Raw genomic sequence first — 27,982 nt, forward strand, 5'->3', positions numbered from 1 at the left:
AAGAAGAATCTTCAAACCAGAAGGTTTTTATAAAACTTAAACTTCTTAAAAAACTTATTTATCATCATGGATAAAAAACTTATTCAACAATACTTTGGAAGTACTAAAAACTTTTTAACTGAGAAGATACATCAGGAAACTGATGAAATCCATACTTTTTATCAAGACCCAAATTCAGAAACATACTTTGACTACAACATCACTGTACCAAATCACAACTTAATTAAACAAGGATTAGACAAAACTTTCCCTACAGAAATCTCAAATACTATACTTTCAAAGTTAGAATTTCAAACCTTCCAAGAAACCTTATGTCTAGATTCAATTACAGAATCTACTGGTCAACTTCAGACTTCAGAGGTTTCCTTAGACCTTTTGAGGTAAACGCCCCACTTTGTAATTACTTCAAATCACATATCAGACTTCAGAGGTTTCCTTAGACCTTTTGAGGTAAACGCCACTTACCACCTTGGTAACAAACTCCAAATTTTCAACTTTCCCACTTATAATAATCATCATGAGACTGATGATTGGGATAGGAGACACTGGAATTATTCCAGTGGACCAGAGACAGACTAAAACTTTCTTCAATTAACCTTTACTAAAGGCATACTCCACTCCTGCGGGAGCATACCCCCCCCCCTTATATATATATATATATATATATATATATATATATATATATATATCGGATAATGTTAGGAAAAGCACAACAAAAATACACCAAAAAAACGCACCATTAGGTATGCATAAACGCACCACACAGTGTTCAGAAATGCACAATTAGATGTGGTGCATTTTTTGTGTTTTTGTAGTGTATTTGTGCATTTTTCTAACACTATTGGTGCATTTTTCAAGGGGCCGCACTTTAAGGCACAGTCACATTTGAGCAAATATATATATATATATATATCTGATATATGGTTTTTGGTGAACAGGATGATGAATTGTGTGGAACATGTACAATATCTTCTGTGGATGCAGCCACTAAGGAAAATTTAGAGAAATTGGTGGAAACTGGGGAGAAGCTGCTGAAGAAACCAGTTTCCAGGGTAAATTTAGAGATTGGTGTCAGTGAACCAATTGCAAATTCTGGCACAAATGAAGATGCTCTCAAGAGGTAATAATAATAATTATATATATATATATATATATATATATATATATATTATCAAGTTACAGCTTAAAATCAACTACTTTATTTTTAATATTACATATCATGTAGGTTCGCAAGGTTACTAACAAATGAAAAGAGACTTAGAGAATCGAGGTCTCCGCTTACTAGTTGTAAAGGCCAAGGCAAAGTAAAATATCCTATCAATTGAGCAAGCCACTGGATATATCCATGATGTTTTTCTTGTACTATAAAGAAGAAATAAAACAGTGATAATATAAATTGGTGATGGTAATGTATATATATAGTGTGACATATTATTAGTCACTAACGTACATAGTACCTTACAAGTTACAAGTAGCTTGCTAGTGTTTTGTTTAGCCTTCACTTAATTAAGTTCTACCTTGTAATTAGTTGTACCATTTGTTCTTAAAGAATAAAAATTGCTTTGAATATTCCATAGTAGTTAGGATTTGTTGGAAAAAATCCCTGTAATACAAAAGATAAAACGATCACATTTATGTGAGAAAGTCTCACAGATCCTTATCCGTGAGACGGGTCAGATCGGTTCAATATAAAAATATAATACTTTTACTGAAAAATGTAATATTAATTAGGAACAAAGTATTTGTTATTTACAAGGGAAAATAGTGTAATACTTTAGAGGAAAAAATGTAATACTTTTAGTATACATTATATATATATATATATATATATATATATATATATATATATATATTAGTCACTATTTTAAGCATTAATTATTGGCAAATGGTAGCTAGATTATGACTATTTCAACACAGCCACCAATATAAGTCTCTGTCACCGCAGCGTAATTCTGAATTAACTGATCTTAATGGGCTGCTCAAGTTGAATCCCCACAATCCGGAAAATTGCAAGAAAGTTACATTGTATTCATCAATAAAAGAATGAAAACAATGTTAGACATAAAATAATTCAATAACACGTTTTATTTTACCTATATATTAATCGTCATTAGCCATGTAAGTATTATGTTAGACTGTCTGGCCTTAAAAATGTAATATTTTTTAGTTGAAATGTAATACATCTGCATGCATTCATAAAAACGTCTCATGATGGAATGATTTTGTTGAGCAATCGCTTGGAGAGTCGAGTCCAACATTCTGTTATCAAAATATGGCATACACTACTGCTATGCAAATGAAATAAAGTTGCGCATTCGCGTGCTACTAGCTATAGCTTTAATTCTGTCGTAGTGGTAATCGCTTGATCCTGACAATTGGTATTGAATTCCATTAGACGCATGTTGCATTCACTATTAGTTATATATAACTTTTAGCATAGTGGTAAACATTGATCTGACAAGTAGATCTTACACAAGATTCATTTTGAATCAAATAATTAGTTTAGTGACAAGTACAACTTTTAAAGAATGTTTTAATTCTAAAATAATTTTGAAATTAAGCATTTAGATTTTTAAATTAAACAACAACAATCACCCAAAAATGTCCAACTCTTCAAAAAAAATTTTAAAAAGCCAGTTGTCCCTGTAATCATTATAGACCAATATTCCATTATTAATAAACCAAATTTAATACAACCATTTATGATTGGCGCAGTTAAACTAGCTTGCACTACACAAAACTTGAATGTTTCATATATAATGGGACATATTACAAGTTAGCTACTAAGAAAAACTTCATTCGTGCTCGATCAAAACTTGAATTATCCGAATTGTTATCACAAAGATGGAGAGAAAACCCTCACAGATTCAAGCTCCCACCTATGGAAATCTAGTCACTATTCTTAGCATAGACGGCGGTGGCATTCGGGGAGTTATTCCTTCCATTATCCTAGATTACCTCGAATCTCAATTTCAGGTAATTTATTGATTGTTAAGATCAATTTCTTATCATTATTATGCCAAAAGCTATATTTAGTAGCGAAGATGCTAGACTCGTCTCCACCTAACAATTTTCCCTCCTAGCCCTTGTCAGTTTTAACTATGACGGGCTCTAATAATATTATTATGGCAAAAGTTATAGCTAGTAGTAGCGAAGATGCAACTTTATTTATTTATATTAGCGCCCAATTTTCAAGATGCAAGATGCTGGACTTGATCCTTCAAATCTTCGCTCGATACTTCTGATCCCTAACTACCAATTGCTGAACTTGACCTTTCATCGGCCTTCGTCCAACATTTATCTACAATAATGGACGATTATCCCTAACTACCAATTGCTGAACTTGACCCTTCATCGGCCTTCGTCCAACATTTATCTACAATAGTGGACGAGTTTCAATTACTAGTACAGAATGAGTCATTTGCGTCTGAAGTTTGTTGGTATAATTATATAGGAGCTGGATGGAGCAGATGCAAGACTGGCAGACTACTTCGACGTGATGTCCGGGACAAGCACCGGCGGGCTTGTGACGGCGATGTTAACGGCTCCCGGCGAGAGTGAGCGCCCCCTTTATGCAGCTAGAGATATAAAGCCTTTCTACCTGAACCACGGTCCCAATATTTTCCCACAAAAACGGTAATGAATTGAATAATAAGCGCACTTAACAGTTGCCTCCACTGAGACTCGAACCCACATAGTATAAATCAGTACATCGGGTGTCACTAGACAAGGTCTTTGGCAGGGGGCTTTTCTTTAATTTGTCTTATTATTAATTTCTTGATTTAGCGATGATTAACGTTAATTTTGGCATGCCTGAATTAATCATGCATGGGCCCGCAGAAGATGGTTTTGTGATATATGGCAGTTGATTAGATGCGTGTTTCGCCCCAAATACGACGGCAAGTACCTGCATAGTCTGGTGAAGGAGGAGCTGAAAGACATTCGGCTAAAAGACACTCTCACTAACGTTGTTATTCCCACTTTTGACATCATGTGTTTGCAGCCGGTCATCTTCTCCACTTACGAGGTCTGTGGTAAAAATTAAAGGGGTGTTTCAAAAGAGTTTGTACGCTCAAATTCTACTCCCCTATTTTTATTTTCTAGTCTAGTAAATAAGAACAGATTACTTTTAACATGTAAATTCACAGAAAAAGTTTTCACATCAAAAATTTAAAAGCGAAAATAGAAAATGGGAATCTACATAAGTCTTTGTGTTGCAAAATAGTTTATCAGTCAAAATTTAGTTTCCAAGGTATAAGAGTATTTTGGACAGAAGTTAAAATTAAAGATTTTGTTTTTATTAATAATATAAATATCTCGATATGGTTGCAGTCTAAGAGATGCCCAAAAATGGATGTTTATTTGTCAGACGTTTGCATTGGCACTTCAGCTGCTCCCACATACCTTCCTGCTCATTATTTCAAGATTGAAGATCCCAAACAAGGAACTAATCATCCTCCCAGAGAATACAATATTATCGACGGCGGCGTTGCCGCAAATAATCCGGTAAAACCAGACAAAACAACATAATATGTTTCATTCTATCTCATCATTATATTATTAATGCATATATATATAATATATGTATGGTTTTCAGACATTGGTAGCCATAAGCCAAGTGACCAAACAGATTTTCGACAACAACCCAGATTTCTTCCCCATCAAGCCCATGGATTTCAGCCGTTTTCTTGTGATATCTATTGGGACAGGAGCTGCTGGAAATGAGTACAAGTATAATTCTAAGAAAGCGGCGAAATGGGGTGTTCTGAGCTGGTTGCTTTACAAAAGCTCAACGCCATTGATCGAAGTTTTCATAGAGGCCAGTTCGGATATGGTGGATCTGCATAACTCCGTCGTCTTCCAGGCTCTCGGGGACTGCGATAATTGTTATCTAAGAATTCAAGTACATACGTGCATCCTGCACATTCCTATTCATATATATATATATATATATATATATATATATATATATATATGTGTGTGTGTGTGTATGTGTGTATGTATTAATGTTCCAGTGAGACAACATTTTTCTATGAGGCTATGAGACATAGAGGTGGCTACGCGCCGATTCAAGACCGAACCAACTGGTGGAAAAAAACTGGGTCTAGGCTCCATCAGGCTTAGCTAAGGCCTAGCCCGAACCGGGACCGGCTAGTAAAGGGCCGGTTCAGGTCCTATTAAAAAAAAACTCGAGGCTCAGTTCGAAATCGGTCCAAGACTAAGTCCAGGCGCGTGACCGGCCGAGTCTCACTAAGATACAACATACATTAAATTGTGTGTACTTATGTTGGGCAAATTGCACACTCTAGACTATGTGTATTCCTGTGTGTCACCGGGAGGATGTTGTCTCATTTGATTATATATATATAAGCTTTTAGTTTTTCCCTTTTTTTTTGTTTGTTTCTGATGTCATTAATTTATGAACATTGGTAAACAGGATGACGAATTAACTGGAACACAATCTTCTGTGGATGTAGCCACTAAGGAAAATTTGGAAAAGCTAGTGGAAATTGGGGAGAGGCTGCTGAAGAAGCCAGTTTCCAGGGTAAATTTGGAGACTGGTGTCAGTGAACCAATTCCACATTCTGGCACAAATGAAGATGCTCTCAAAAGGTAGTAATTATAAGCACAAAATACTACGTAGTATAATACTAAAATATTAAAGGGGGAAAAAGTTTAAATAAACTCCTAAACTTTAGTTTTTTCTTTTTTTTGAAAACACTCCTAAATTTTAGTTCAAAAGTCAATTAGCTATCTAAATTTTTATAAAGTGCAATTACACCCTTTAACATGTTATATTGAGACAATGAAGCCCAAAAATCAATAAATGATTGATCGACCCGCTATTACATGTCATTTCAGTTTCAACATCATCTCTGGCGACCGGTGACGATCGAATCGTCACGCGTCACCATCTACTAGAGAAGGCGACCAACTGGTCGCCTTCAGCTAGGGAAGGCTGCCAGTTGGTTGCTTTCTCTGGTAGACGAAGACCGGTGTCGACGGAGATGATGTCGGAACTAAAATGACCTGTAATAGCAGGTTATTTATTGGTTCTTGGACTTCATTGTCTCAATATAACATGTTAAAAGGTGTAATTGTACTTTTTAAAGTTTATGAACCTAATTGACTTTTTAGGTAAAGTTTAGGGCCTTATTTGACCATTTTTCTATTAAATATTAACCTAAAAACAACTAAAATTGTAAATTGTAGAAAGATTTAAAGAATCAAAACACAATTTCACAAAGCTACAACTCACAAAGTAATAATATTAGATTAACTGATTTCGATTTTTTTTTTTGGATTTGCGACCTATTTGAACGACTTATGATTATTTCGCTCTAAATGACGTCGTTTTGAGCGAAATAGCCCATTTAAAAAAGGGAACAATAGCTAATTGTCGATTGCCTAGTTCACCGTGACTTAGTCGGCAGGCCGCCGCTTAGCGCCTAGGCGCCAATTACACGATTTTTGCAACATGGATTATAAGCAATATATAATGATGGATGATGATTTGGTCATGTATACTGAGTTACTGTGATTTACATTCTCTTAAATACTCTGTTGAGTCGGGATGTGAGGCCCTTTGAATTAAAGATTTAACCTTTTGGGTAAGATAATAACAATAAGAAAACTAATTACAATTTTTAATTTATTATCATAAATTTAACTACTTTATTTTTAATATTACATGTTATGTAGGTTCGCAAAGCTTCTATCGAATGAAAGGAGACTTAGAGAATCGAGGTCGCCGATTACTAGTTGTAGAGGCTCGGGCAAAGTAACGCATCCAATCAATTGACCAGGCCATTGAATCCATGCTACTTTAATTTCCTTGTACTATAGATGAGAAATAAAACAATGATAATATAAATTGGTGATTGTAACGATATGGTGTTTTGTTCAGCCTTCACTTAATTAAGTAATAATTTAGTTTATAAGATTAAAAAAAAATTCTTTGCACTTTCATTTAATTAAGTTGTACCATTTCTTCTTTTTTTGAGTTCTATTGACTCTGTTACAATGTAGTAGTTGTTAGGCTCAAACCCATTCCCTTTCACATGGGAGTGTACTCCGGGTGCCGCTTGACCACAAAGTCTTTGGCAGTTGTACCATTTCTTAATAGAATACTGTTTTAAAAAGAAAAAAGAAATTGTTTTTGAGTATTCCATATATAGTAATTAGGAATTAGGATTGACTGCCCGTAAGGGCAGCTCAAGTGGTAAGAGAGTTACACCTGCAGCCGAGAGGTCGTGGGTTCGAACCTCAAGCCCTTGAGTTTGTGCCGGTCAGCTATGGGTAACCTAGGCTGATTTACCTCCTTGTGGCTCTTTGCCGGCTAGGGTCACAGGGCGAGGGCTTTACCCACATACTCACATATTTACCTCCTTGTGGCTCTTTGCCGGCTAGGGTCACAGGGCGAGGGCTTTACCCACATACTCACATAGTGAGGAGTGGGGTTTACCTCGTTAATAAATANGGGTCACAGGGCGAGGGCTTTACCCACATACTCACATAGTGAGGAGTGGGGTTTACCTCGTTAATAAATAGGAATTAGGATTGACTAACTACTATGATGTATGATTAATAAGCCTAGTGAAAGATAAATACAAACATGGTGATATTGGAGTTAAGATTAACTTATTTTAAGTTATCTTGTGATATTTTTGATTTAAAGATTGTAGTTAACTAGCGCAAATTAATAATGTCGACAAACAGGTTAAACTTAAAAACTTATAACAATCAAATTAACTATTTGATCAAATTAGTTGGGGTTGCGACCAACACCATATATACTTACATTGTCAATGAGTTGTTTAACAAAGCATGACGATGACATAAAAGTCTAGATGTTATGTCATATGTTGACTGTATTAGCCCATCATAGGCTAGGTGAGTCCACTCCACACGCACCCAACACCACACATACACACACACACACACACATATATATAAAATGTTCGTGAACATAGATTACGTGTTGTTCACGAACAAATTGTGATCATGAACATATGCAGGTATTTGGTTATTCATTGTTCATGAACGTCCATAAACATGTTCATGAACATGTTCGTTAACGTTTGTGAACGTATTCATTAACGTTAACAAACCCTATTGAACGCTTAACAAACGAATACGAACAGAATTTTCAAAAACCTTAACAAACGAACACGAGTAACCTTTGTTTGTTTATGTTCGGTTCGTTAACTGCCCTAAATGGATGTTTGAAATCGAAATTTGAATGAAGTACAGGGGTATTATTGCAATATTTGCTACTTTATTTATATACCCTCTTCCTTCAATTCACCCAGATCGGGGAGGATTTTAATTCCACAGTAGTCGTGTTCCCAAAGAAATCGAAGCGGCTAAAGCATAGCGGAAGAAGAGAGTAAATCTTAAACAATCATGTCGGGAATGGAAAGGCTGCAGCGTATGTTCGCCGGAGCCGGCGGTGCGTTAGGTCACCCGCCGCCGGATTCTCCTACTCTCGATTCATCGGAGCAAGTCTACATCTCTTCTCTCGCGCTCCTCAAGATGCTCAAACACGGTAACCTAGGGCTTCTATCTAATCTATGTCTATTTTATATGTTATTGCGAATTGAGTTGCGTATTCGTTTGCGGTTTGGAGTGATGTTAGGGTTTTGTGGTGTTATTGAACAGGGAGAGCCGGGGTTCCGATGGAAGTCATGGGATTGATGTTGGGGGAATTTGTGGATGAGTACACGGTCCGCGTGGTCGATGTGTTCGCTATGCCACAGAGCGGGACCGGAGTGAGTGTTGAAGCGGTTGATCATGTCTTCCAGACCAATATGCTTGACATGCTCAAGCAAACTGGCAGGTATCGCTAGTGTTTTTCGCTATTGATTGATTCTTATATTAGTTCGGCACTCTTTCAATCATAATACGTGGATATTTTGTTCTCTCGTTTTGATATGTGCTGTATATTTATAGCTTCTTCAACAGATTGAAAAATTAAGCTGAAATTTTAAGATTTTAAAGGCTTTGTGCTTTCTGGTGAGCTTCAAATAGTTATAGAGTTTGAGGTCATGATTTAGAATTAAGTGTATGGGTTGCATTTTCAGGAGGGCGATAATAACTTAATATTGATTGGAGATGGTGATAATCCATTGTCCACCTTACAGTTGTATCCTTAACTGGATTTTTGTGTCTTAAGCTATCTAGGGCTTCAAGATAGCCAACCTCTCATGCCTGATACTGTATAGGATTTTTTTGGGATTACTAGCTGGAGTTTGATGTGAATAGAGGTGGCTAAATGTGTCTGTGTACTTTACTTAGTTACCTTTATTTTTTCATTTTACTTTATAAAATGATATGCTTTGGCATGAGGGATATATTTGATTTTTTTGTGAGGGGGCGGTGCAGAACTAGAGTAAACAGTTATTCTCAAGTTTGATGTGAATTGCAGTTTATTAAACAATGAATCCTCTACAACTCTTAATTTTTGCTAATAAACATGTGGATGTTTTTTTTTTTTTTTTTCAATCTCTTATTGCCTATTGAATTCCCTGCATTGTTGAATTTAGCGCAATGTAAATGATTGGTATCTTTGCTTGGTGCTGCAGACCAGAGATGGTTGTTGGTTGGTATCATTCACATCCTGGTTTTGGCTGTTGGCTTTCGGGTGTGGACATCAATACTCAGCAGGTATCTGCATTTATTTTCTATGATGAGGATACGACCAATCTCTCGTGAGGGCCTTTGTAGTTCAAAACACACATAATTAAAGGATTCTGTATCCCTTCACCACTTCTATCCCAAATTTTGGATTTCTCTCCACCTATTTAATTTAGCTCATCTCTTGGGATTGAGTGGGTACCCCAAGCCCCCAATACCTAATCTCTTAAAATAACCAATCAGGGGATTAATAAGGGGTCATTAGTCCATTCCCCAGTAATCCCATGACTGTCCATTATGCATTCTGTAATAAAAGCATTTAAGGAAGATATGCACTTATAAAATGAACACTAATAATTGAGATATCAAGTATCTGAACCATATGTGGATTTTGGGCAATGATCCTCATTTTGACATCATCAAATATAGGGGAGTGAGGGAGTCACTGTTGAACATGCACGATAGTTATCTTTTTTGATATTGCAATGCGCAGAGTTTTGAAGCGCTTAACCAAAGAGCGGTTGCGGTGGTGGTGGATCCCATCCAAAGTGTTAAAGGAAAGGTGGTGATTGATGCCTTTCGTTTGATCAACCCCCAAACTATGATGCTTGGCCAAGAGCCACGGCAGACAACATCTAACTTGGGACATCTAAACAAACCATCCATTCAGGTTAGTGATAAATATATACTTTGAAGGGTTTTCAGATAAGTGGTCATTGACATTTTTGTGGTTTATGATGCGTGATGTAACATGCAGGCATTGATCCATGGTCTGAACAGGCACTATTACTCCATAGCAATCAATTATAGAAAGAATGAACTTGAAGAGAAGATGCTACTGAATCTTCACAAGAAGAAATGGACGGATGGATTGACACTCCAGCGATTTGATGCCCACTCCAAAACCAATGAGGAGACAGTCCAGGTACAATTGTTTTTGCCATTTAAGTATCCTTTTGTATCATATTTACATACATAAAAGATAGTAGGTAAAGCTTTTATGGCTTTTTGGTTTTCAATCGTGATATGAAAGCTTTTGCCAAAGCTGCTTATTCACTGGTCGCAAAGTAACTACATGTTTATTTCTATGACTAGGAGTCTTTCACGATGGTAGAATTGAAACTCTCCTGTGTTCTCACTTTTGATAATCTCACGTGCAGGAAATGCTAAATCTTGCTATCAAATATAATAAAGCAGTCCAGGAAGAGGATGAGTTGCCACCAGAGAAGCTGGCCATTGCAAATGTGGGAAGGCAAGACGCCAAGAAGCATCTCGAAGAACACGTGTCAAATTTGATGTCATCAAACATTGTTCAGACACTGGGAACCATGCTGGACACAGTTGTCTTCTAGAATTCTTGCTTAAAAACTCTACAGATTGTTATTTGAGATGGTGAAACAGAGACAATGTTAACCAGTTTCTCCTTGGTGTTATTGTAACTTTGAAGTGATTTAAGAGAGATTTGTTGTCATATACTCTTATGTTTATTGTCTGCTCACAAATCTTTACTTTTGATGCAAATCATTTATGTTCTATGATTCTTAGGTGTGTTTGAGCCCCATTCAATTAGTTTTTTTTTTTTTTTTTTTTAAATTAATCTTGACTAATATTTACAAGATGATAGATGAAGTTATGTCTTATTAATATGTACGGAAACTTGGAAAATGATTTATGAAAATCATTTTTTGGTTTCAGTGTTTAGTAAATGGTTGAAAACTGAAACCAAAGGAAATTTGTCTTGGTTTTTTGGAAAATGATTTTCTCTTTTTTGGAGCAAGTTTGATAATCAGATATAATTTATTTGAGTTTTATGGCGTAATTATGTAAATCATGTTTAGTGGTTGAATTACATCCCTAACCCCAATCAATCATGTTTAATGGTATGGAATTACATCCCTAACCCCAATCTTGAGTTGGATCACTTGGATGGCCTAATTATGCAAATCATGTTTAATGGTATTGAATTACATCCCTAACCCCAATCTCCATATAAAAACACGCTGTACCAATCAGCGATTAACGTAACCAAAGACAGGAAGGTGTAATCTGGGTCATCGGAGATTCGGAGCTCCAAAACTTGAAACAGAGAAGCAGGAAAAGGGAAAGGTGAAAAAAGAGGGATGGAGAAGATGATGCTAATGAGATCGCTATGCCGATGCTTTCACCGCAGATCTTCCGTTTTCTCCAGTTATCCGGCCGCCCTCGCCGCCACGGCCACAGTCAACCACCAAGCCTTCCGCCACCTTCATATCTCCCCCCCTTCTTTTGTGGCTTCTCCAAAATCTGTTAATCCAGGTACCCCCTGCCCTAATCCTCTCGTATATACATTCGCTATATGAATATATGATATGCGCGTGAGTGTATTGAGCTTAAATTGGTGATCGATTCCATTGATTTGCGCTAATAATTACGAAATGTAATTTACGCCATTGAAAATCAGTCTGGTTTCTATTTCTGGGATTTTTAATTTACCCATTACCAATTGAGAGTAGGCGAGCATAGAAAGATGAAAAAGATTGGATTTTTATGCTTTTTGCATTTGTATTGACTTCTCCTCATCTTGTTTCTTTGCTTTCATGGCTTTTAGTGCCTTGTTGATATGTAGTTGGAATTAGGTTAATGATGGGTTTAAGCATACCAGAACTAGTCAAATCCTGCCTTGTGACCCTAGCATGTAAAGGGCCTCAAGGAGTTAAACCAGCCTAGGTTGTCCTTAGCTCACCAGTTGGCCAATAGGCTTGGAACCTTGGGTTTACCAAGCCAACAGTTCGACCAATTTGTTGTGCTATTTTGTTGCTTAGGCTATTTTGCTGCTTATTTGAGTTATTTCTATTGTGGAATCAGCAGGAATGCAGGATATGTGATGAGTTGTGCTGGTAATTATTGTTACCTCATATGCATATTAGTGTTAGTATTCAGTGAGCTAACCTATAATATTGGGGGCTAAAAGATAAATCACAATCTACTCAATAAAGGTTCAGAAGTGTTTGAGACAAAAATTTATTACATCACAACCGCTTTGTTCTGTTTAGAAGTGTTCCTTAGTGACATCTTTTACTTCTTTAATTGGTGAACCTTTATCTATGTTTGGGTAGTTAGGAAGTGAAGGGAAAGAAAAATAAAACAGGAGAGAGAATGCGAGGGAAGGAAAATGGAGAAAGTTTACATTTAAATGAGAGGAAAGGTAGAGAGAGCAGTGAGAAATAGAAGTAGTTCATTTAGATGAGAGCGAGTGAAAAGTTTCCTTTTTTTTCTTTTTTTTTTTTCCAAAAAACTAGGGAATTCTCATGGTACAAGTGTTAAGATTTTGCACTGTATCTTGTTCCTCCTATTTTCCACCTATCCAAACATAGCATTGATGTGCTTAACTGATTCAAGGTGATGGCACCATCATCTTGTGTTTGGGTTTTCCATTTGCTCTTTGTTTTCCTCTTATCGGGCTTTAAGATCTTTTTTCTTTACTCTTGTGGTTTGTTTGCTGTAGAATGCCTTCATCCATTTTCATTGGGATTGGGAAGTGTACGTTCTTTCAGTGAGGATGTGGCCCACATGCCCGATGTAAAAGATGAAGAAATCAGGTGTGCATTTAAAGACTTGATGGCTGCAAGCTGGGACGAGATTCCAGAAGCTGTTATCGATGAAACGAAGAAGGCATTATCCAAAAGTACTGATGACAAGGCTGGCCAGGAGGCCTTGGCTAATGTTTTCCGCGCAGCAGAAGCCATTGAGGAATTCATTGGGATTCTCACAAACTTGAAAATGGCAATTGATGATTCTATTGGGTTAAGTGGCGAGGTAACAAGAGTTTTGAGTAAGTCAATACTTTGTGTGCATTCTCGTGGAATTACTTTCTAATAATTTGTATCTGTGGCAGAATGTGAAGCCTATGCCGAAACATATGGCTAATGCACTGGATACAATCTTCCAACGCTATAATACATATTTGAATTCCTTTGGGCCCGAGGAGGGATATTTGAAGAAGAAAGTTGAGACCGAACTGGGAAGTAGGATGATATTCTTGAAGATGAGGTGCAGTGGCCTAAATTCTGACTGGGGAAAGGTAGGTTTATCTTAGTAGCAAGCTCATTTCACATTTTCAGACTTTTAAGATGGACTCTTCTCAAAAAGAGGTATATGCAAGATTACACGTTCCATCTCTCTCGTTGAAATGCTGAATTTCGATTAAATAGTAGATGTTACTAGAGACTTCTAGAAGGAAAATTTAACAGAAAAAAGAACACAAAGGAATATCAGCAACTTCAAACAATGTGATCACAATTACTCTAAAAGAAACTAAACTCATATACTTTGCAGCGTTTATTTGCTAAGAACTTCTGAAACAGGTGTTGCTTCTTGCGTGTTTTCTCTGGTACTAGGAATCCTCAAAATATGAGACCTTTGTTACGCTGTCTAACTGATCTGCTTGATATTTTCCAGGTTACGGTTCTTGGAACATCTGGACTTGCTGGTTCTTACGTTGAGCAAAGAGCGTAAATCTTGAAAGATGACCAAGACCATGTTCTAAAGTCCATTCAGTTCTCGAGCCAACTGGTTGCTGTAATTTGTTCTGTTGCAATCAGCTTCTAGCAAATTTGAAGAAATCAGACGTTAGAACAGCTTGCAGATAATAATCATAATAATGGCTAATTTCCCATATGGATAAAACATTTGTCATCTTTTGGATTTTAAATAATTCTTGCCCAAATTTTGTGGTCCCTGACACTTTGATGTAGCAAATGTTCTGTTAATGTCTTTGCTTTGCTTGTTACTGGTGCTTTGAAAGATATATTCCTCTTGTTGAGCATATAATATACAAACATAAATGTGTAATCCAACTATCAGTTTAAGATTTTAGTTGAGATGGAGCACCAACCCCTCAACACGTGAGGGAGCGTATTGAGCATATAATATACAAACATAAATGTATAATCTAACTGTCATCTTAAGCTTTTAGTTGAAATGGAACACATGCTTCAATTCTTCTCAACCAAAGACTTAAAAAGATACTCTTTATCATCAAGATTGCATACCATGTTCAAGAACAAAATCAACATGATTCAAACTCCCAAAAAAATATATATTTCTAATAATCTAATGTGGTTTACCTTTCTTGAGTAGTTTGCTGACTATTACATAAGAGCGGGATTTACCCACTATACACTCTTGGGTGGTAGTTGCAGGTTTCTCTTGCCACCACCGAAAAAAAAAAAAAAAGTGAAACTTGCTAAATGTAATACAAAAATATAGTTGTGTGCTCTAAAAAAATGCTCCTCAGTGATAAATAACTCTTTCTAAAAGATGAATGTGCCATTTTGAAAGATTCAGAAATCTGTATCATCTAACTCAAGCCTGGTGTTTGGACTTATCAATAATCGAACTTTGAGAGAGCAGGAGCCACAGGGAAGAACAACAGATGCTGGCAAATCTTTTGATGTTTCTATAAACATTTTTCTTCCATCCCTCACCAATGGACACCCTATATCCGCCAAATCCAAAGAATCGATCACGTAGAAATCGCCACACCTACAGGGGTAAGAGAGCTCAAGAACATCACCGGCAGCTTCAATTTTGAGATCATCTACGCCAATGTCTTCAGAGGTTGCTGCATCCTGTCTCAAACTACGCAACTCGTTATCATAGATTGTGCGTGATCTTTGATCGCTAAGGATTTCCCAAGCCTTTTGTATCTCTAAGAACCTGTTCTCTGTCTCACGCTCGGAAGGGGATGAGTCCGAAGTACTGTGCAGCTTATCGGGATGGAAACTAAGGATGGCAGATCGATAAACTGCACGAATATCTTCATAGTTTGCGTCTTCCTCAACACCTAGGATGTCATAGTGGGATTTATGAACAGCGTTGCCATTCAAAATCATGGTTGATTCCTGCGTATGTAAATTTATGAATAAACAAATAAATTAGTAGCAAAAAAGGGTTGGCACAAAAAACATAAAAGAAGGTAAGATTAGTTTGAGATGGATGACAATTGACAAACACCATTGCATATTCACAATAATACAGCTAGTGCAGATTCATATGCTTCTCCCTATCTGCTACTTTCCCTCAAGTAATCACATTGCTGGTCACACCGGAGTTAGTAGGTGAGACATGACACACCGTGCAAAAAAACCTCGGGTTCTATTAAGCATCAAATTTTAGAAATCTACCCGAAGCAACACCATTACACTTCTAGTAAACTACCATAGTTAAATTGGCAGATTCCTAAGCTAAGCTGAAGGCCTGAAGTATTAACAGAGCATAAAATCCATTTAATCAAACATTTTTAAGAGCTCAATCTCATTACCCCATTGCATTTAACCGAGGACAGCAAATTACTAGTTAAATTTCATAGCCTTTTTTTTTTTACACCAGTATCCGAATCTTGCAAGATTGAGGACTAATCCAACCTAGCCTATCCCCGTATCCCGGGCAGCTCTCCCAAAGGCATTACTACATACAATTCCATAGCCTCTTTGATAAAAGGAAAAATGACACAAAAATAACAAATTTTATTTGAAGCTAAATTCTCATACATTAGAATCCACAAAACTAACCCTAATTATCCTCCTACATGAATAGTTTCCCTGCAGTCCAGAAGCTGATTGCAAAGGACACTATAAGCCTCTGATAATTATAATTAACATATCGTGATGGACTTAACATTCTACCATTGCAGCTAGATTACATATACAAAGAATTGATTTATAAATTAGCTTGAAATTAGGTATTAACCTTAAACCATATGAACCTCAAAATTTCTGTCTTCTTCCATCTTTAATTCTTGTAGAAAATAATTCAGAAAGAGATAACTATACAATGGAAATTCGGAAGAAATAACAGTGCTAGAGATTGAAGAACAAAATGAAAAAAAAAAAAAAGAAGTGTTAATTAATAAATAAATCAAAAAGGAAGAGAGAAAGGCACCTGAGTCGGAGATGCAGAGGACTGGAGGAGGCCGGAAAGGGTTGAGATTTCAGTAAATATATATTTACCCCAAATTTGTTTCAAATGTCAAACTGCCCCTTTAACTTTTATAATTTGTTTATATTACCTTTTTTTTTTCTTTTTAAATATCAAAAGTATGGCTTAAATAAGGGTTGGAATCAGTACTAAAATATAGCATATAATGTCAAACATACAACTTTGGTTTTAATTAAAACCGATGTCAAAACATCGAATAAATTTATAATTTTTTTAAAAAATGTTTTAACGTCGATTTTTTTATTTAAAAAAAAAACCTACGTTAATAATTAAGATTTGTTATTTTAATTTTAAAAACAATATGACGTCGATTTTATTAAAAAAAATAAAAATCGACGTAGTATAGTATATGAATTTTTTTTATTAATTATATGACGTAGGTTATAAAAATTTTGACGTCTTTTTAATTAAAAAAAATTATTTTATAGGATACGACGTCGTATCTCTTATAGATCTATTTTTAAAAAATTTAAAATTAAATATTATGATATAAATGGAGCATAATTCTTACCAACATCTTTTCGATCGAGTTAGTCGTAATTTTTTAGTGTGGTACGCGAGATATTACACATGAATAAGATTACCCAGTGCACATCCTCATATAGTGATTACCCCGTTTTCTCCTCATTCAAAAATAATACGGAGTAATTAGGATGAAATATAACCTAGTCTGAGCATTGCAAGCTAGAAATTTGAGCAACTTAAAATTCCAAGTTTGATTTAGCTTTATTTTAAGTTCTGAACAGTTTGATTGTTCGAATTATGTACATAAAAATATTGTAATTTTATAATAGAAAGTGATAAATATATTTGTAATTTTTCATAAATTGTGTATGTTACTTATTGACACATCATAGATCAAACTCATTAAACCATTTTCTATTTTTACATATAATATGTGTAGCATTTTCCATAAAAATATATTAGAAATAATAATGTAACAACAATAATAATGTAACAACAATTCTCAGATTATGATTACATTCATGAGAACAAGGTTTTTGAATGTTTCACCCCTCTAAGCACTGAAGAAGTTTTGCTTCTAAACCACCAGCACCAATCTAACCCAACAAAAGTTTGAATGATCTATCCTCCAACAAACAAGAAGTGATCCTTTGGAGCTCGAAGCCAAGAGAATCGAACGCTGTTATCTAGATACATATTGCCTACCTATGTCGTCCTCGCAACATTCTCAGACCATGACAATTGTGTCATTGCGTGCAGCCTTCTTCGAGGATCAAAATGGTTATTAACGAGTACCTTATGATACAGTGACGACTCCAGACATCCATGGAACGATTAATGGCGCGTTTGGGTGGGCGTTTCTATATGATTCAGAATACTGGTCCTTAAAATTCAATCTGGGCTTCTCGGACTGCATTTGCCAATACGAAAACAGATTTTTAGTCTAACGTGAAACGAGCAAAAAAAATACCGTCTTTGTGAAATGGCCAGAACTTACATATTTCAGCCAGCATTCGTGGTTTTTATGTTCGTATTTATCTGGGGAGTAGCATCCAGCCTCGGATGGGCAGTAAACCCATACGTTGCATTTCTTCTGACCTGGTTTAGCTTGCTTGGCTTGATCCAAACATGCCATACAACAGTCGTATGCAGATTCTTTATGGTGGGTAAGGCCCCATCTCACAGCAGCACCATCGTAATCCGTATGAAGTTCAGCGTGACATTCGGGAGGGAGCGGTTTGCCTGATACCGTTTCAATTTCTGAAGAAACAAAGTTCACCGAAGTAAAATATCGACCAGTGTCAAGACCCAAAAATCTTTTTAGTTCACACAAGTGAGCATAGTGAAAACTTAAAAGTAAGAAATGTCATTACCAAATTCCGCTCCCTCGGGTTTGTCATCATGTTCCTCGTGAATGACCTCAACAGGTATCCAAAGGCCAATTTCATCGGATAGATGAAACCAATCAGTCTCCAAAGCTCTCGCAAGTACACCTATAAACAAAGAGTACTCTAACGAAATAAGCACAGGGCATTAGAGTAGTATGAAAGGTGAAAATACATTTGTTTTCGAAATAAACGTGGGAAATACAGATTTAGTATTAGTTTAGGGTTGATGCCTTAATTTACGTACATTTATCATATCCTTAGCTTAACCCCTTGTGCCTTGTACTTTCCTTTTGGTACACATCATGTGGTTTATTAACAATTACTATAGGTTACTTTATAGAGATTTTCGTGACCTAATTTGGCTATACAATATACATTCGAACTTGTATCCATATTGTTTCACCAAAACACACAGAAAAACAAAAAGATCTATACCGGCTTCCACTGGTGTGATACTGTAATTTGAGGTCTTCCCATGCATAACTTTCTTCGCTTCTTTTAATGTTTCCTTCCGCCAGTTTTCAACCGCCTCTGCTCATTCAAAATCCAATATAGCAAATGTTATAAATCAAAGACAGCTAAATAAGGCAATTATTAATTTTCGGCCTATGAAGGGTTGCAGAGTTGCAGTTTAGTAGTGAAAATGACAAATAAAAATTAAAAGCAAAAACATGAGTGCACAATTTACAAATAGTTGTAATGCGGATAGTACAAAGCAAGCAGCATAACAGCAGTCATTAGTTTCTATTTTGGGTGTATGATTTGTTTTTTCTTTTTTTAAAGGGGGAGCTCGGGTGTTGGTAAGATTTGATCATGCTTTTCTTCTATAATAGGAAGATTTCATTAAATACACACACACACACACACACACACACATATATATATAGACTCATGATCAAATGAGTCCACCTTTCTCATGAGTCCATGTGGACAGATCTGGGCCATTGAATGCTTGAGATCAATGGCTTAGATCTAGTGAACTCCTGGTCGTTGCAAGAGCATGTGCTTCATTACACGGTAACTATTTAAAGGTTGTACCATATTTGTGAACCTTGGAAAAGTTTGCATCTTTATTGGTAATTAACCCTTATGGGTATTACTTATGAAGTCATAAGATTTTTTTGGAAGGATATTAATGACACTCTCCATCTCATGTTCTTACAAATTACAGTAGCACATGAAGAATACACGAGTTTGTAAGGCCATCCAAATTTTAAGGAGCAAGAATCTTTGAATAGAACACCATGGGGATTTCCAAAATAATCGAACCTCATATGGTAATCCATTTAAGATTATGATTGAAAATGTTAACTAGGATTTCCAAGTAACGTGAAACACGTTACACATCTATAAGTCTAGTAGTCTACAAATCAATGGGCAGAAAACCCACCATACATAACAGCGATTGCAGGATAATTAAGAGGAATACTTATTGTTTCAAAAAAAAAAGAAAAAAAAAAAGAGGAATACTTATATTTAATTAAATCTTTCACTTGTCAAAACTTATAAAGAAGTATAAGTTGCAGCCATCCAGTGCAGTGTAGAGAACATATGTATAAAGAACAATCGTTTAAAGCAAGAAGTATCTTCAGAGGCTTAAGCATAACAACTGAAAACCCGCAATTAATAATTCTTCAGCGAAAGGAAATATCAGTGGCATAATAACAGTGCCGAATTATGAAATGAAGGTGCACTCACCTCGCTTCACAGTTGCATTTGCGCTGCCATCCAAGCCTTTCAAAGTTGCTATTACCTCATCTGCTATCTTCAGTTTCATAGGCTCTGATACTTCAACACGCTTTTGCTCCATCAAAAATTCCTCCTTTATTTGGTTTACCTTCAAGCAAAGACAATGCAACTGTCATCAAGGCATCAAGCACTAGCACTAAAGTTGTGATGAAACGGGACAACCCCAGCCAAGTTTGTGTGGGCTGTTGACTTAGTAACCACAAGATTACAAGGTCTAAGTGTCTAACTCGTCTATTGGCCTTCTTGGTTTGAGCTAGTAATCTAAGCTGGTTTACCTCCTGGTAGTCCTTTACCAGCTAAGGTCACAAGACAGGGTTCACCCGGTGCACGTGGCTGCGGGTTTTCCTTGTCACTCAAAATTGTGATGAAATAACTTCAAAAATCACCAGAAATCTATCAACCTAATACTAATAGCATCTAGGGGGCATGGTTAACAAAGCTACAAAAAACACTTAAATCTCACCAACTTAATAAGCTCTGTAGGTTCAGATTCTTTTCTTATTCGAATAGACTCTTCCATTTGCCTTATCTGATCTGGGGTATACCTAAAAGCTGCAGAAATCAAACCCATTAACAAATCCACCCATCAACTGCTCAAAAATGAAAAATTTTGCTCAAAGGGTTCCACACAAGAACCAAAATCAGGAAATGGGTCACCCAGAAAAAAAAAAAAAGTACTAAAACTTGAGACTTGAGAGGTAAATCCACTGCTTACCAGTCTGGGAATCATTATAGGGGTACATGTAGAGTGAAGTATAGAGAGAGTGAAGCACATAGAGAGCAACAAGAATGTTGATTGAGCACAGAATAATTGTGGTCCTCTTGTATGAACACCATTTCCCTCTCACAATATACCCTCCTCCTCCTCCACCACCAATCCACTCTGCTCCTCCGGCCATCTCTCTCCTCCCACTCACACCATCCCCTCTCTCTCTCTCTCAAACTCTTCTTCAGACTTCAATGCGGGGAAGCAAGAAAGAAGAACCAAAAAAGTTTCCCTTTTTTTTTTTGTCTTTGAGATTTTAAAGTTGTGAACTTTATGTTTGGCAATATGACACCATCAACAGCATTACAGAAGAATAATTAGGCGCTACAAGAATGATGATTGATGAGGTTCTTGGTGATTTATAGCAACAATTAGGTCTGGGATTTTGAGCTTTGGGTATTTGTATAGCTCTGATTCTAGATTTATAGTTATATAACTCTTTTTAAAACAGTAAAGCGTAATTAACATAAGAAAGCAAGAAATGATGAAGATTGCGGAGATTTATACTCTTATAGTCTTATACATTGGTCAACCAAGCGCACGCAGTGCTAAAATGAACCGGCTCCGTATACTTCTCCTTGGGGCTCGGGGCTTGTGGTAGGTCACCTCAATAATTATAGTCACTTCAAAAAAAAAAACTTGAAATTAAAAAAAAAAAAAAAAAGATTGAAAATTTATTATTACAAAATTATCAGTTCACATTATAACTAATGCATACATACAGTAAATGTTGAAATTATATATTCGAGCATATGTATCGAAAATATAAATAATATTTTGGTATTGTAGAGTTTAAGTTATTATTTTATGTTCAGTAGGAATACAGTAAAGTTTGAAAAATGAGAATATTATCCCAAACAATACAAAATGGGGAATCAAAAGATTTTTTCAAACAATAGATATTAGGCATTAGAATAGATTACAGAAGATCGTTGAGAATCAGAATAAAACTTAAGTCAAGAATTAGTAGTTTTTTTATGGAGATCAACTAATGAAGATCTGCTAGTGAAAGTCTGCTAATGAAGAGCTGTTGGTAAAGAATTATCAGACTTGTGTTAATACTAAAGTGTCTGTGTTGAGATGAAGAAGTGGTCGGTCAGAGCGTGTGACGGAGTAAGATTGACGTGGAAGCATGACCACTTTGGTCATGAGCGTGCTCGACCAACCAAGTTGAGTGTATAATCAACACAATACAAAGTTTAGTGTGAGCATGAATAGTTAGATGAGTGGTTGGTCATAAGTTCATAACAAAGTAAACAACTTGGGTGTTACACGGAGTGAAAAAATGTGCTCATGTGATGCAGGATGTGAGAACGTGGATCCAATTTTATCTATAAGAATCGTGCGAATGTGAGGGCAATGAGATCCTTTATACGCTAGCAAGTACTACTTTTTAAAGTAGGAGACTATTGCAAATCAGAGAATTATCCATCATTTAATCTAAAGAGAAACTCAAAGCTAATAGATACTCTAATATCTCAATAGTTATACCATAGACTCGAATTCACATTATAATGTGGACACATCACAATATAATTTACGTACTTAATGATTGACAGTTAAAATTGTGAACATTCAGTATGTAAATTGTAAACATTTAGTTATGAATATTCAATATATAAATTGTCAACATTCAATATGTAAATTGTGTATTTTAGACTCAAATTCACCTTAAATACGGCCGCCATATGGGTCCACAAAATAATTTGTCCTAGTCATCTTGTCTCTTGTTTATCCATTATTGGTTGCATTCATTCTGTCTCTCTTTCTTCTTCTTCTTCTTTTTAATTTTTTGGTACATTTCCATCACACTTGTGTGGGCTTGAAACAAAAAACCCACCACGTACAAATTTAAGCCCAATACAAATGTAAAGATATAAGATAAAGCCCAACAATAATGCAAATAATTTGTTTAAACAAATAGAACCTAACAAGAAAAGGCAATAAACATTGAATTGCATGTTACTATTTTAAAAGTTGTCAACTTAAATGATTTATAGAGTCAGTAGTATTCAAAAAAAAAAAAAAACTTAAATGATTTAAAGATTTTAATTTGTGATAGAAAGAGTAGCCAAATGAATTCCACATCAAACATTGTATATAAGGATGTTTATCTAAAATTAGTAAAACTTTAATATACTATTTAATTATAATTTTTTGATACACTTCATCATATTTTCGAAAGCACTAGTGACATGACAGACTTATTTCTTAAAGAGACTAATTAAAGTTTCTGAAACCAAAAAATGTGGATTGTTTAAGCTATTCTAATTATACACTTCAGGCCGTTATTTTATTTGCGTTTTTTTCTTCTTTCTCTATCATAATCATCTCTGCAAAAACTTCTCAAAATTCATGTCAACCGAGCTTTATTTCCTAAATTATAGGACATTGTAACCACTACACACAACATTATTAACCTGATAATAATTCTACCTTTTAAGTTAAAAAAAAAAAAGGAAAAGAAAAAGAAGAATAACCTCGTATTAATCAGTTACAACTAAAATAAATTCAACGGATATTCTTCTATGTTGTGAGCTGGGATCGACAAAAATCTAAGACTAAACAAACTAAAAATGAAATTATTAAATTATCCCCCAACAGAGAGCTTCATTTATGTCTTCCCAGGTGTTTTCCTATTTACCTCTGCCCCTCTCTCTCTCTCTCTCCCCAGCGCTACAAACAACAGACAATGAGACCGAAGGATGGAATTTCATTTTCCGCAGCTGTTTAACGTTGGGATCCGCGTCTTATTGATGAGTGAATCCGCCATCTATTAACTGCCCCACACATTTTTTTTCCATCGTTCTTGTTCTGCAACAGAGTATATCTTAATCTTACGTTTCCTATATAATGTTTTGCATTTTTTCCCTCCTCCTGCTGTTGTTTTCCTGCCATTTATCTTGAATTTTTCATAGGAGTATTATATTTGCTCAACCCCATTTCTTGAAGCTCATTAATGTCCTTGTTAATGGTGATAAAGATTAAAGAATCCCTTAGATTGTTTTCATACAAAAAAAAAAGGAGAGAAATAAGAGATGTTGATGAATATATTAAACGGGTCTTTGCTGAATGTTGATAAAGTTATGTTCTTTTTGTTTTTGGATTTCTATGTTAGTGAAGTTTGATCGAATATTATGCGAAATACTGTGTTTTTCCAGCACTGATTTATATGGGGTTGTTATTTTTTATTTTTCTTTTGATGTGTATTATACAGAGTTGAATTGATCGACTTAGAGATAAATGGAAGATTAGATTTGGGATTTTGAAAAAAAAAATTGTGTTGCTGGAGAAATATCTGATGCTGATTTGAGTTCGGAGGGACCGAACAATGTCGTCAAGAGGCGAGCATCAGTCGGTCCCATTGTCTGTGTTGTTGCAGCGTGATTTGGCCTCTGAGAAGATTGAAAATCCCGAGATTCTCCATGGTCAAGGCAGCCAGAGCAAGAAAGGCGAGGACTTTACGTTCCTCAAAACCGGATGCCAACGGGTTCAGGGAGAGGGATTTGCCACCTTTTCTGTTTTCGGGGTATGTTTATCATGCTTAATTCGTCGGTATGTTTTTAAGGACTTTGTGTTGTTTCTTGCTGATGCATGGTTTTAATGAATTTGCATTGTTTCTTGCTAATGTGTGTTTTTTAAGGAATCTGTGTTGTTTCTTGCTAATGTATGTTCTTTTATGAATTCTTGTTGTTTCTTGCTAATGCATGTTTTTAATGAATTCATGTTGTTTCTTGTCAATGTATGTTTTCAAGGAATTTGTGTTGTTTCTTGCCAATGTGTGTTTTTAGGGAATTCGCGTTGTTTCTTGCTAATGTATGTTTTAAATGAATTCGTGTTGTTTCATGCTAATGTATGTTTTCGCGGTATGTTTATCATGCTTATTTCGACAGTATGTTTTTAAGGAGATTGTGCTGTTTCTTGCTGATGTATGTTTTTAAGGAATTCGTTTTGTTTCTTGCTAATGTAGAATCTGTGTCTTGCATACCGATAGAACGTTCTATGTCAACCACCCTATTCCTTTACAATGCTAATTACATCTGTTTGTCTTTTCTTTCACACTTATTGCAGCTATTTGATGGGCATAATGGGTCTGCTGCCGCTATATATTCTAAAGAAAATCTCTTGAATAACATTTTGAGTGTCATCCCGACAGAACTCAACCGAGATGAATGGGTTGCAGCGCTGCCTAGGGCCTTGGTTGCCGGATTTGTGAAAACCGATAAAGACTTCCAAGAAAAAGGTATTAGATTCACGTCTACTAAAGTGCTAGCCGCTAAACTCTATTAGGATCATATATAAGCCTTTTGTATATTGTGCAAAACTTTCAGCTCACACTTCAGGAACAACTGTCACACTTGCTATAATTGAAGGATGGGTTGTAACAGTTGCATCAGTTGGCGATTCTCGATGCATTCTTGAATCTGCTGAAGGGGAGATATATTATCTGTCAGCGGATCATAGACTTGAATGCAATGTAGAGGAGTAAGATATATCTATGTCTATGTACTTGATACATTATATGGATTAGCCCTAAGATTAAGGTTTGAATTCTGTGTGTTCTTAAAACAATAGAAGGGAACGCATTACAGCTAGCGGTGGAGAGGTTGGCCGGCTTAATACTGGTGGCGGAAATGAGGTATCTTTACTTTCCCGTGTATATGAGCTATACCCTTCACCTATCTCCAAATTATAGTTCCTTCTTTCTCACTCCCGTTTCTTGTTGATGTTTTCAGTTCTAGGTCTTTCTGTCTCTTGTTCTCTCTCTTTCGGGGAGAGGGTATGGGATTATAGTGTGTTGTGTCTTATCCGTGTTTGATTTCATTTCAGATTGGTCCTTTGAGGTGCTGGCCTGGCGGTTTATGCCTCTCAAGATCCATCGGTGACATGGATGTCGGTGAATTCATAGTTCCCGTGCCATATGTAAAGCAAGTCAAGGTTTGTCTAATATTTAATTATCTGCAAAAGTGAGTTGAAAGTGTTTATCTCCATTAATTCCCAATGCCATTCAGTTTTTGATTGGTCATAATTATAGATCACCAAGAGGATTGAATTCATGATCGATCGATCCTCTTAGTGATCTAGTTTATATCACAATCTACCTATATTGTATGGCAACTTTCACATTTCACCCTCAAAAACCTAAGTTTACTAACAAATTTGAATTATTATGTTTAAAGCTTTCTTCAGCGGGGGGTAGGCTTATTGTTGCAAGTGATGGTGTTTGGGATGCTTTATCCGCGGAAACAGCTTTTGAGTGTTGTCGTGGGATGCCGCCGGATGCAGCGGCTTCACAAATTGTTCGAGTATGTTCGGTAGTTTGAGTATTTGCTAACTAATTTTCTTAGTATCCCTAATTGAACTCCCGCCCTCGGATTGTAGGAAGCTGTGCAGCCAAAAGGGCTTCGAGATGACACAACTTGCATTGTGATTGATATACTACCCCCAGAGAAGGCGAACCCTCCACAACCACAACACAAAAAGACGGGAAAAAGGGTGTTTAAGGCAATTTTCCGCAAAAAGAATAACGAATCATCTTCGAGAAATGGGAAAGAGTATTGTGAACCAAATGTCGTCGAGGAGATATTCGAGGAAGGATCGGCTTCACTTGCAGAAAGGTGTGTCATGTAGCGTGTCTTGTCAGCCCAACTAAGCCATAATCTCGGTCTAGTTGGTGGAAATTGCGCCATTTGGAGCGCATATGACTTGCATTTTAGTTATGCGTCCAGTGTGCACTGGATAAACCCCGCTTTGTGACCCTAACCTACAGAGGACCACAAAGAGGTAAACCGGCCTAGATTACCCATAGCTGACAGACTCAAACTAGTAAGGCCAATAGGCCGCTCTCACTGGGAATCATCCCGTGTGCATAGATTGTTCTTATGGATGGTGGATGTACCGCTTAGTCCCGCATATTTATATGTTTTGTGTTTTTCTATGGATTGCAGGTTGGACGCAGGGTACCCAATCTGTAATGCGTTTAAGTTGTTCATGTGCGCTGTCTGTCAAGTAGAGATAAAACCCGGAGAAGGCATTTCAGTACACGCTGAGTCAGTGGATTCAAGAAAATCGTCGCGCCCTTGGGATGGCCCTTTCCTCTGCACCAGCTGCCAACAGAAGCGACGAGCTATGGAAGGCAAGAAACCTTCTGCCGGTGAGAACCCGCCTCTTTTTACACGATAAACCCCCACACGACTGAACCTATTGAAGCTACTCTTCTTTTGCATTCTGCAGATGCCAGACCGTAGTGGAAGCGACTATCTAACGCCATTTACAGTTTTTCACTGCCAGTGTCCCTGACCAAATCCCGTCCCTTTTTCTGTGAACAAAACGACAGTTGATGCTTCTCGTGATGTTCTTGAGATACAATCATCGTCTTTCGCAAACGCCTAGACAAGGGTAAGATCTTCATTGTACATAGCTCGGTCTTGCTGGAAGCCCGGAACACATTTCTTATACAGATATTCATATTCTTCATTAAGATTATGGAAATCTTAAGATCATTCTATTACACATTGATTACTTCCTATATATTCTGTTTAGCATTCTCCCAAAGGAAGCTTATTTTATAGGATTCTTAGGATTTCCCATTTACTTGTCCCCTTGTTCCTAAGTAGAAAGATTCACAATGTTTCAATCCTTAACAAAGAGAATCCTATGGCCTCTGCATTCATTTGGTTCCATTTGTACTTTTTATTACTATAATTACAAGACAAGATAGTTTGATGTACTCCATTTTTTTTCTTTAAATCATTTGAGCAGAATCTGAATTTGAGTTGAGTAATGCGGAACATATAATATATAAAATATAAATATATAGCCTTATTATCTCCCTTGGGCCAGCTCCTGTGCCTCCCGAAGTGAGCAGGGATTAGTCAAGTGGACTCAATTAGTCAAGTGGACTCAAACCGTTAAACAGACAGAGAAAAATCCGGAACACCTCGTGGGTTTACACAAAAAAAAATAAAAAATAAAAAATATAACTTTATTATCAATTTAA

At 36.3% G+C, this 27,982-nt stretch overlaps 7 protein-coding genes across 8 annotated transcripts in view; 5 read left to right on the top strand and 2 right to left on the bottom strand.

Annotated features, from left to right (window-relative positions):
• The window catches only part of LOC116027151 (patatin-like protein 2), a 39,749-nt gene extending 38,410 nt beyond the window's left edge, over positions 1 to 1,339 (top strand). The window contains exons 6-7 of the mRNA XM_031268588.1: positions 939 to 1,120; positions 1,226 to 1,339. Of these exons, the coding sequence (XP_031124448.1) occupies positions 939 to 1,120; positions 1,226 to 1,325 (282 nt within the window). The 3' untranslated portion in view covers positions 1,326 to 1,339. The remainder of the gene's footprint in view (positions 1 to 938; positions 1,121 to 1,225) is intronic.
• Positions 1,340 to 2,819: 1,480 nt separating this feature from the next.
• Positions 2,820 to 6,954, top strand: LOC116027990 (patatin-like protein 2). Its single transcript, XM_031269792.1, has 7 exons — positions 2,820 to 2,976; positions 3,455 to 3,636; positions 3,841 to 4,027; positions 4,333 to 4,506; positions 4,598 to 4,903; positions 5,438 to 5,613; positions 6,703 to 6,954. Exons 1-7 carry the CDS (start codon positions 2,845 to 2,847, stop codon positions 6,800 to 6,802), a joined length of 1,257 nt encoding a protein of 418 aa, XP_031125652.1. The 5' UTR covers positions 2,820 to 2,844; the 3' UTR covers positions 6,803 to 6,954.
• Positions 6,955 to 8,313: 1,359 nt separating this feature from the next.
• On the top strand, positions 8,314 to 11,174 carry LOC116027994 (26S proteasome non-ATPase regulatory subunit 14 homolog). The gene is made up of 6 exons (XM_031269795.1): positions 8,314 to 8,548; positions 8,662 to 8,839; positions 9,585 to 9,666; positions 10,130 to 10,306; positions 10,394 to 10,561; positions 10,797 to 11,174. The coding sequence occupies exons 1-6, from the start codon at positions 8,407 to 8,409 to the stop codon at positions 10,986 to 10,988; spliced, it is 939 nt and encodes a 312-aa protein (XP_031125655.1). The 5' UTR covers positions 8,314 to 8,406; the 3' UTR covers positions 10,989 to 11,174.
• Positions 11,175 to 11,642: 468 nt separating this feature from the next.
• LOC116026622 (succinate dehydrogenase subunit 5, mitochondrial) lies at positions 11,643 to 14,440 on the top strand. Its single transcript, XM_031267953.1, has 4 exons — positions 11,643 to 11,931; positions 13,121 to 13,431; positions 13,511 to 13,696; positions 14,074 to 14,440. The coding sequence occupies exons 1-4, from the start codon at positions 11,757 to 11,759 to the stop codon at positions 14,128 to 14,130; spliced, it is 729 nt and encodes a 242-aa protein (XP_031123813.1). The 5' UTR covers positions 11,643 to 11,756; the 3' UTR covers positions 14,131 to 14,440.
• Positions 14,441 to 14,689: 249 nt separating this feature from the next.
• LOC116027662 (DPH4 homolog) lies at positions 14,690 to 16,618 on the bottom strand. The gene is made up of 2 exons (XM_031269371.1): positions 16,558 to 16,618; positions 14,690 to 15,518 (listed from the first exon to the last, which is right to left on the bottom strand). The coding sequence occupies exon 2, from the start codon at positions 15,507 to 15,509 to the stop codon at positions 14,958 to 14,960; it is 552 nt and encodes a 183-aa protein (XP_031125231.1). The 5' UTR covers positions 15,510 to 15,518; positions 16,558 to 16,618; the 3' UTR covers positions 14,690 to 14,957.
• An 893-nt stretch (positions 16,619 to 17,511) lies between these two features.
• LOC116026757 lies at positions 17,512 to 21,409 on the bottom strand. Its single transcript, XM_031268136.1, has 7 exons — positions 20,932 to 21,409; positions 20,680 to 20,768; positions 20,166 to 20,304; positions 18,903 to 18,998; positions 18,453 to 18,572; positions 18,077 to 18,339; positions 17,512 to 17,989 (listed from the first exon to the last, which is right to left on the bottom strand). Exons 1-7 carry the CDS (start codon positions 21,113 to 21,115, stop codon positions 17,876 to 17,878), a joined length of 1,005 nt encoding a protein of 334 aa, XP_031123996.1. The 5' UTR covers positions 21,116 to 21,409; the 3' UTR covers positions 17,512 to 17,875.
• A 2,191-nt stretch (positions 21,410 to 23,600) lies between these two features.
• LOC116026823 (probable protein phosphatase 2C 12) lies at positions 23,601 to 27,762 on the top strand. Of its 2 annotated transcripts, none has more exons than XM_031268230.1 (10): positions 23,601 to 23,806; positions 24,200 to 24,511; positions 25,054 to 25,225; positions 25,314 to 25,467; positions 25,558 to 25,621; positions 25,813 to 25,920; positions 26,163 to 26,288; positions 26,365 to 26,600; positions 26,931 to 27,136; positions 27,217 to 27,762. In XM_031268230.1, exons 2-10 carry the CDS (start codon positions 24,314 to 24,316, stop codon positions 27,228 to 27,230), a joined length of 1,278 nt encoding a protein of 425 aa, XP_031124090.1. In that variant the 5' UTR covers positions 23,601 to 23,806; positions 24,200 to 24,313; the 3' UTR covers positions 27,231 to 27,762. The 2 variants fall into 2 exon arrangements, with proteins under 2 accessions (XP_031124090.1, XP_031124091.1); XM_031268231.1 differs by having other exon boundaries at positions 23,618 to 23,742.
• Positions 27,763 to 27,982: the final 220 nt, after the last annotated feature.

The sequence above is a fragment of the Ipomoea triloba genome, chromosome 8, assembly GCF_003576645.1.
Source record: "Ipomoea triloba cultivar NCNSP0323 chromosome 8, ASM357664v1".
NCBI classification, from domain to species: Eukaryota; Viridiplantae; Streptophyta; class Magnoliopsida; order Solanales; family Convolvulaceae; genus Ipomoea; species Ipomoea triloba.

What these genes read in the sequence shown, in the direction of transcription:
- LOC116027990 (XM_031269792.1), top strand. Translation starts at nt 2,845, where the DNA reads ATGGAGAGAAAACCCTCACAGATTCAAGCTCCCACCTATGGAAATCTA. An exon ending in TCATCTTCTCCACTTACGAG is followed by an intron (nt 4,028 to 4,332) that starts GTCTGTGGTAAA and finishes ATATGGTTGCAG; the next exon opens with TCTAAGAGATGCCCAAAAAT. An exon ending in ATTGTTATCTAAGAATTCAA is followed by an intron (nt 4,904 to 5,437) that starts GTACATACGTGC and finishes ATTGGTAAACAG; the next exon opens with GATGACGAATTAACTGGAAC.
- LOC116027994 (XM_031269795.1), top strand. Translation starts at nt 8,407, where the DNA reads ATGTCGGGAATGGAAAGGCTGCAGCGTATGTTCGCCGGAGCCGGCGGT. An exon ending in CCTCAAGATGCTCAAACACG is followed by an intron (nt 8,549 to 8,661) that starts GTAACCTAGGGC and finishes GTTATTGAACAG; the next exon opens with GGAGAGCCGGGGTTCCGATG. An exon ending in TGGACATCAATACTCAGCAG is followed by an intron (nt 9,667 to 10,129) that starts GTATCTGCATTT and finishes TGCAATGCGCAG; the next exon opens with AGTTTTGAAGCGCTTAACCA.
- LOC116026622 (XM_031267953.1), top strand. Translation starts at nt 11,757, where the DNA reads ATGGAGAAGATGATGCTAATGAGATCGCTATGCCGATGCTTTCACCGC. An exon ending in TCCAAAATCTGTTAATCCAG is followed by an intron (nt 11,932 to 13,120) that starts GTACCCCCTGCC and finishes TGTTTGCTGTAG; the next exon opens with AATGCCTTCATCCATTTTCA. An exon ending in TAAATTCTGACTGGGGAAAG is followed by an intron (nt 13,697 to 14,073) that starts GTAGGTTTATCT and finishes GATATTTTCCAG; the next exon opens with GTTACGGTTCTTGGAACATC.
- LOC116027662 (XM_031269371.1), bottom strand. Translation starts at nt 15,509, where the DNA reads ATGATTTTGAATGGCAACGCTGTTCATAAATCCCACTATGACATCCTA.
- LOC116026757 (XM_031268136.1), bottom strand. Translation starts at nt 21,115, where the DNA reads ATGGCCGGAGGAGCAGAGTGGATTGGTGGTGGAGGAGGAGGAGGGTAT. An exon ending in TATCACACCAGTGGAAGCCG is followed by an intron (nt 18,573 to 18,902) that starts GTATAGATCTTT and finishes CTTTGTTTATAG; the next exon opens with GTGTACTTGCGAGAGCTTTG. An exon ending in ACGAATGCTGGCTGAAATAT is followed by an intron (nt 17,990 to 18,076) that starts GTAAGTTCTGGC and finishes TGGCAAATGCAG; the next exon opens with TCCGAGAAGCCCAGATTGAA.
- LOC116026823 (XM_031268230.1), top strand. Translation starts at nt 24,314, where the DNA reads ATGTCGTCAAGAGGCGAGCATCAGTCGGTCCCATTGTCTGTGTTGTTG. An exon ending in CCACCTTTTCTGTTTTCGGG is followed by an intron (nt 24,512 to 25,053) that starts GTATGTTTATCA and finishes CACTTATTGCAG; the next exon opens with CTATTTGATGGGCATAATGG. An exon ending in TCGGCTTCACTTGCAGAAAG is followed by an intron (nt 26,601 to 26,930) that starts GTGTGTCATGTA and finishes TATGGATTGCAG; the next exon opens with GTTGGACGCAGGGTACCCAA.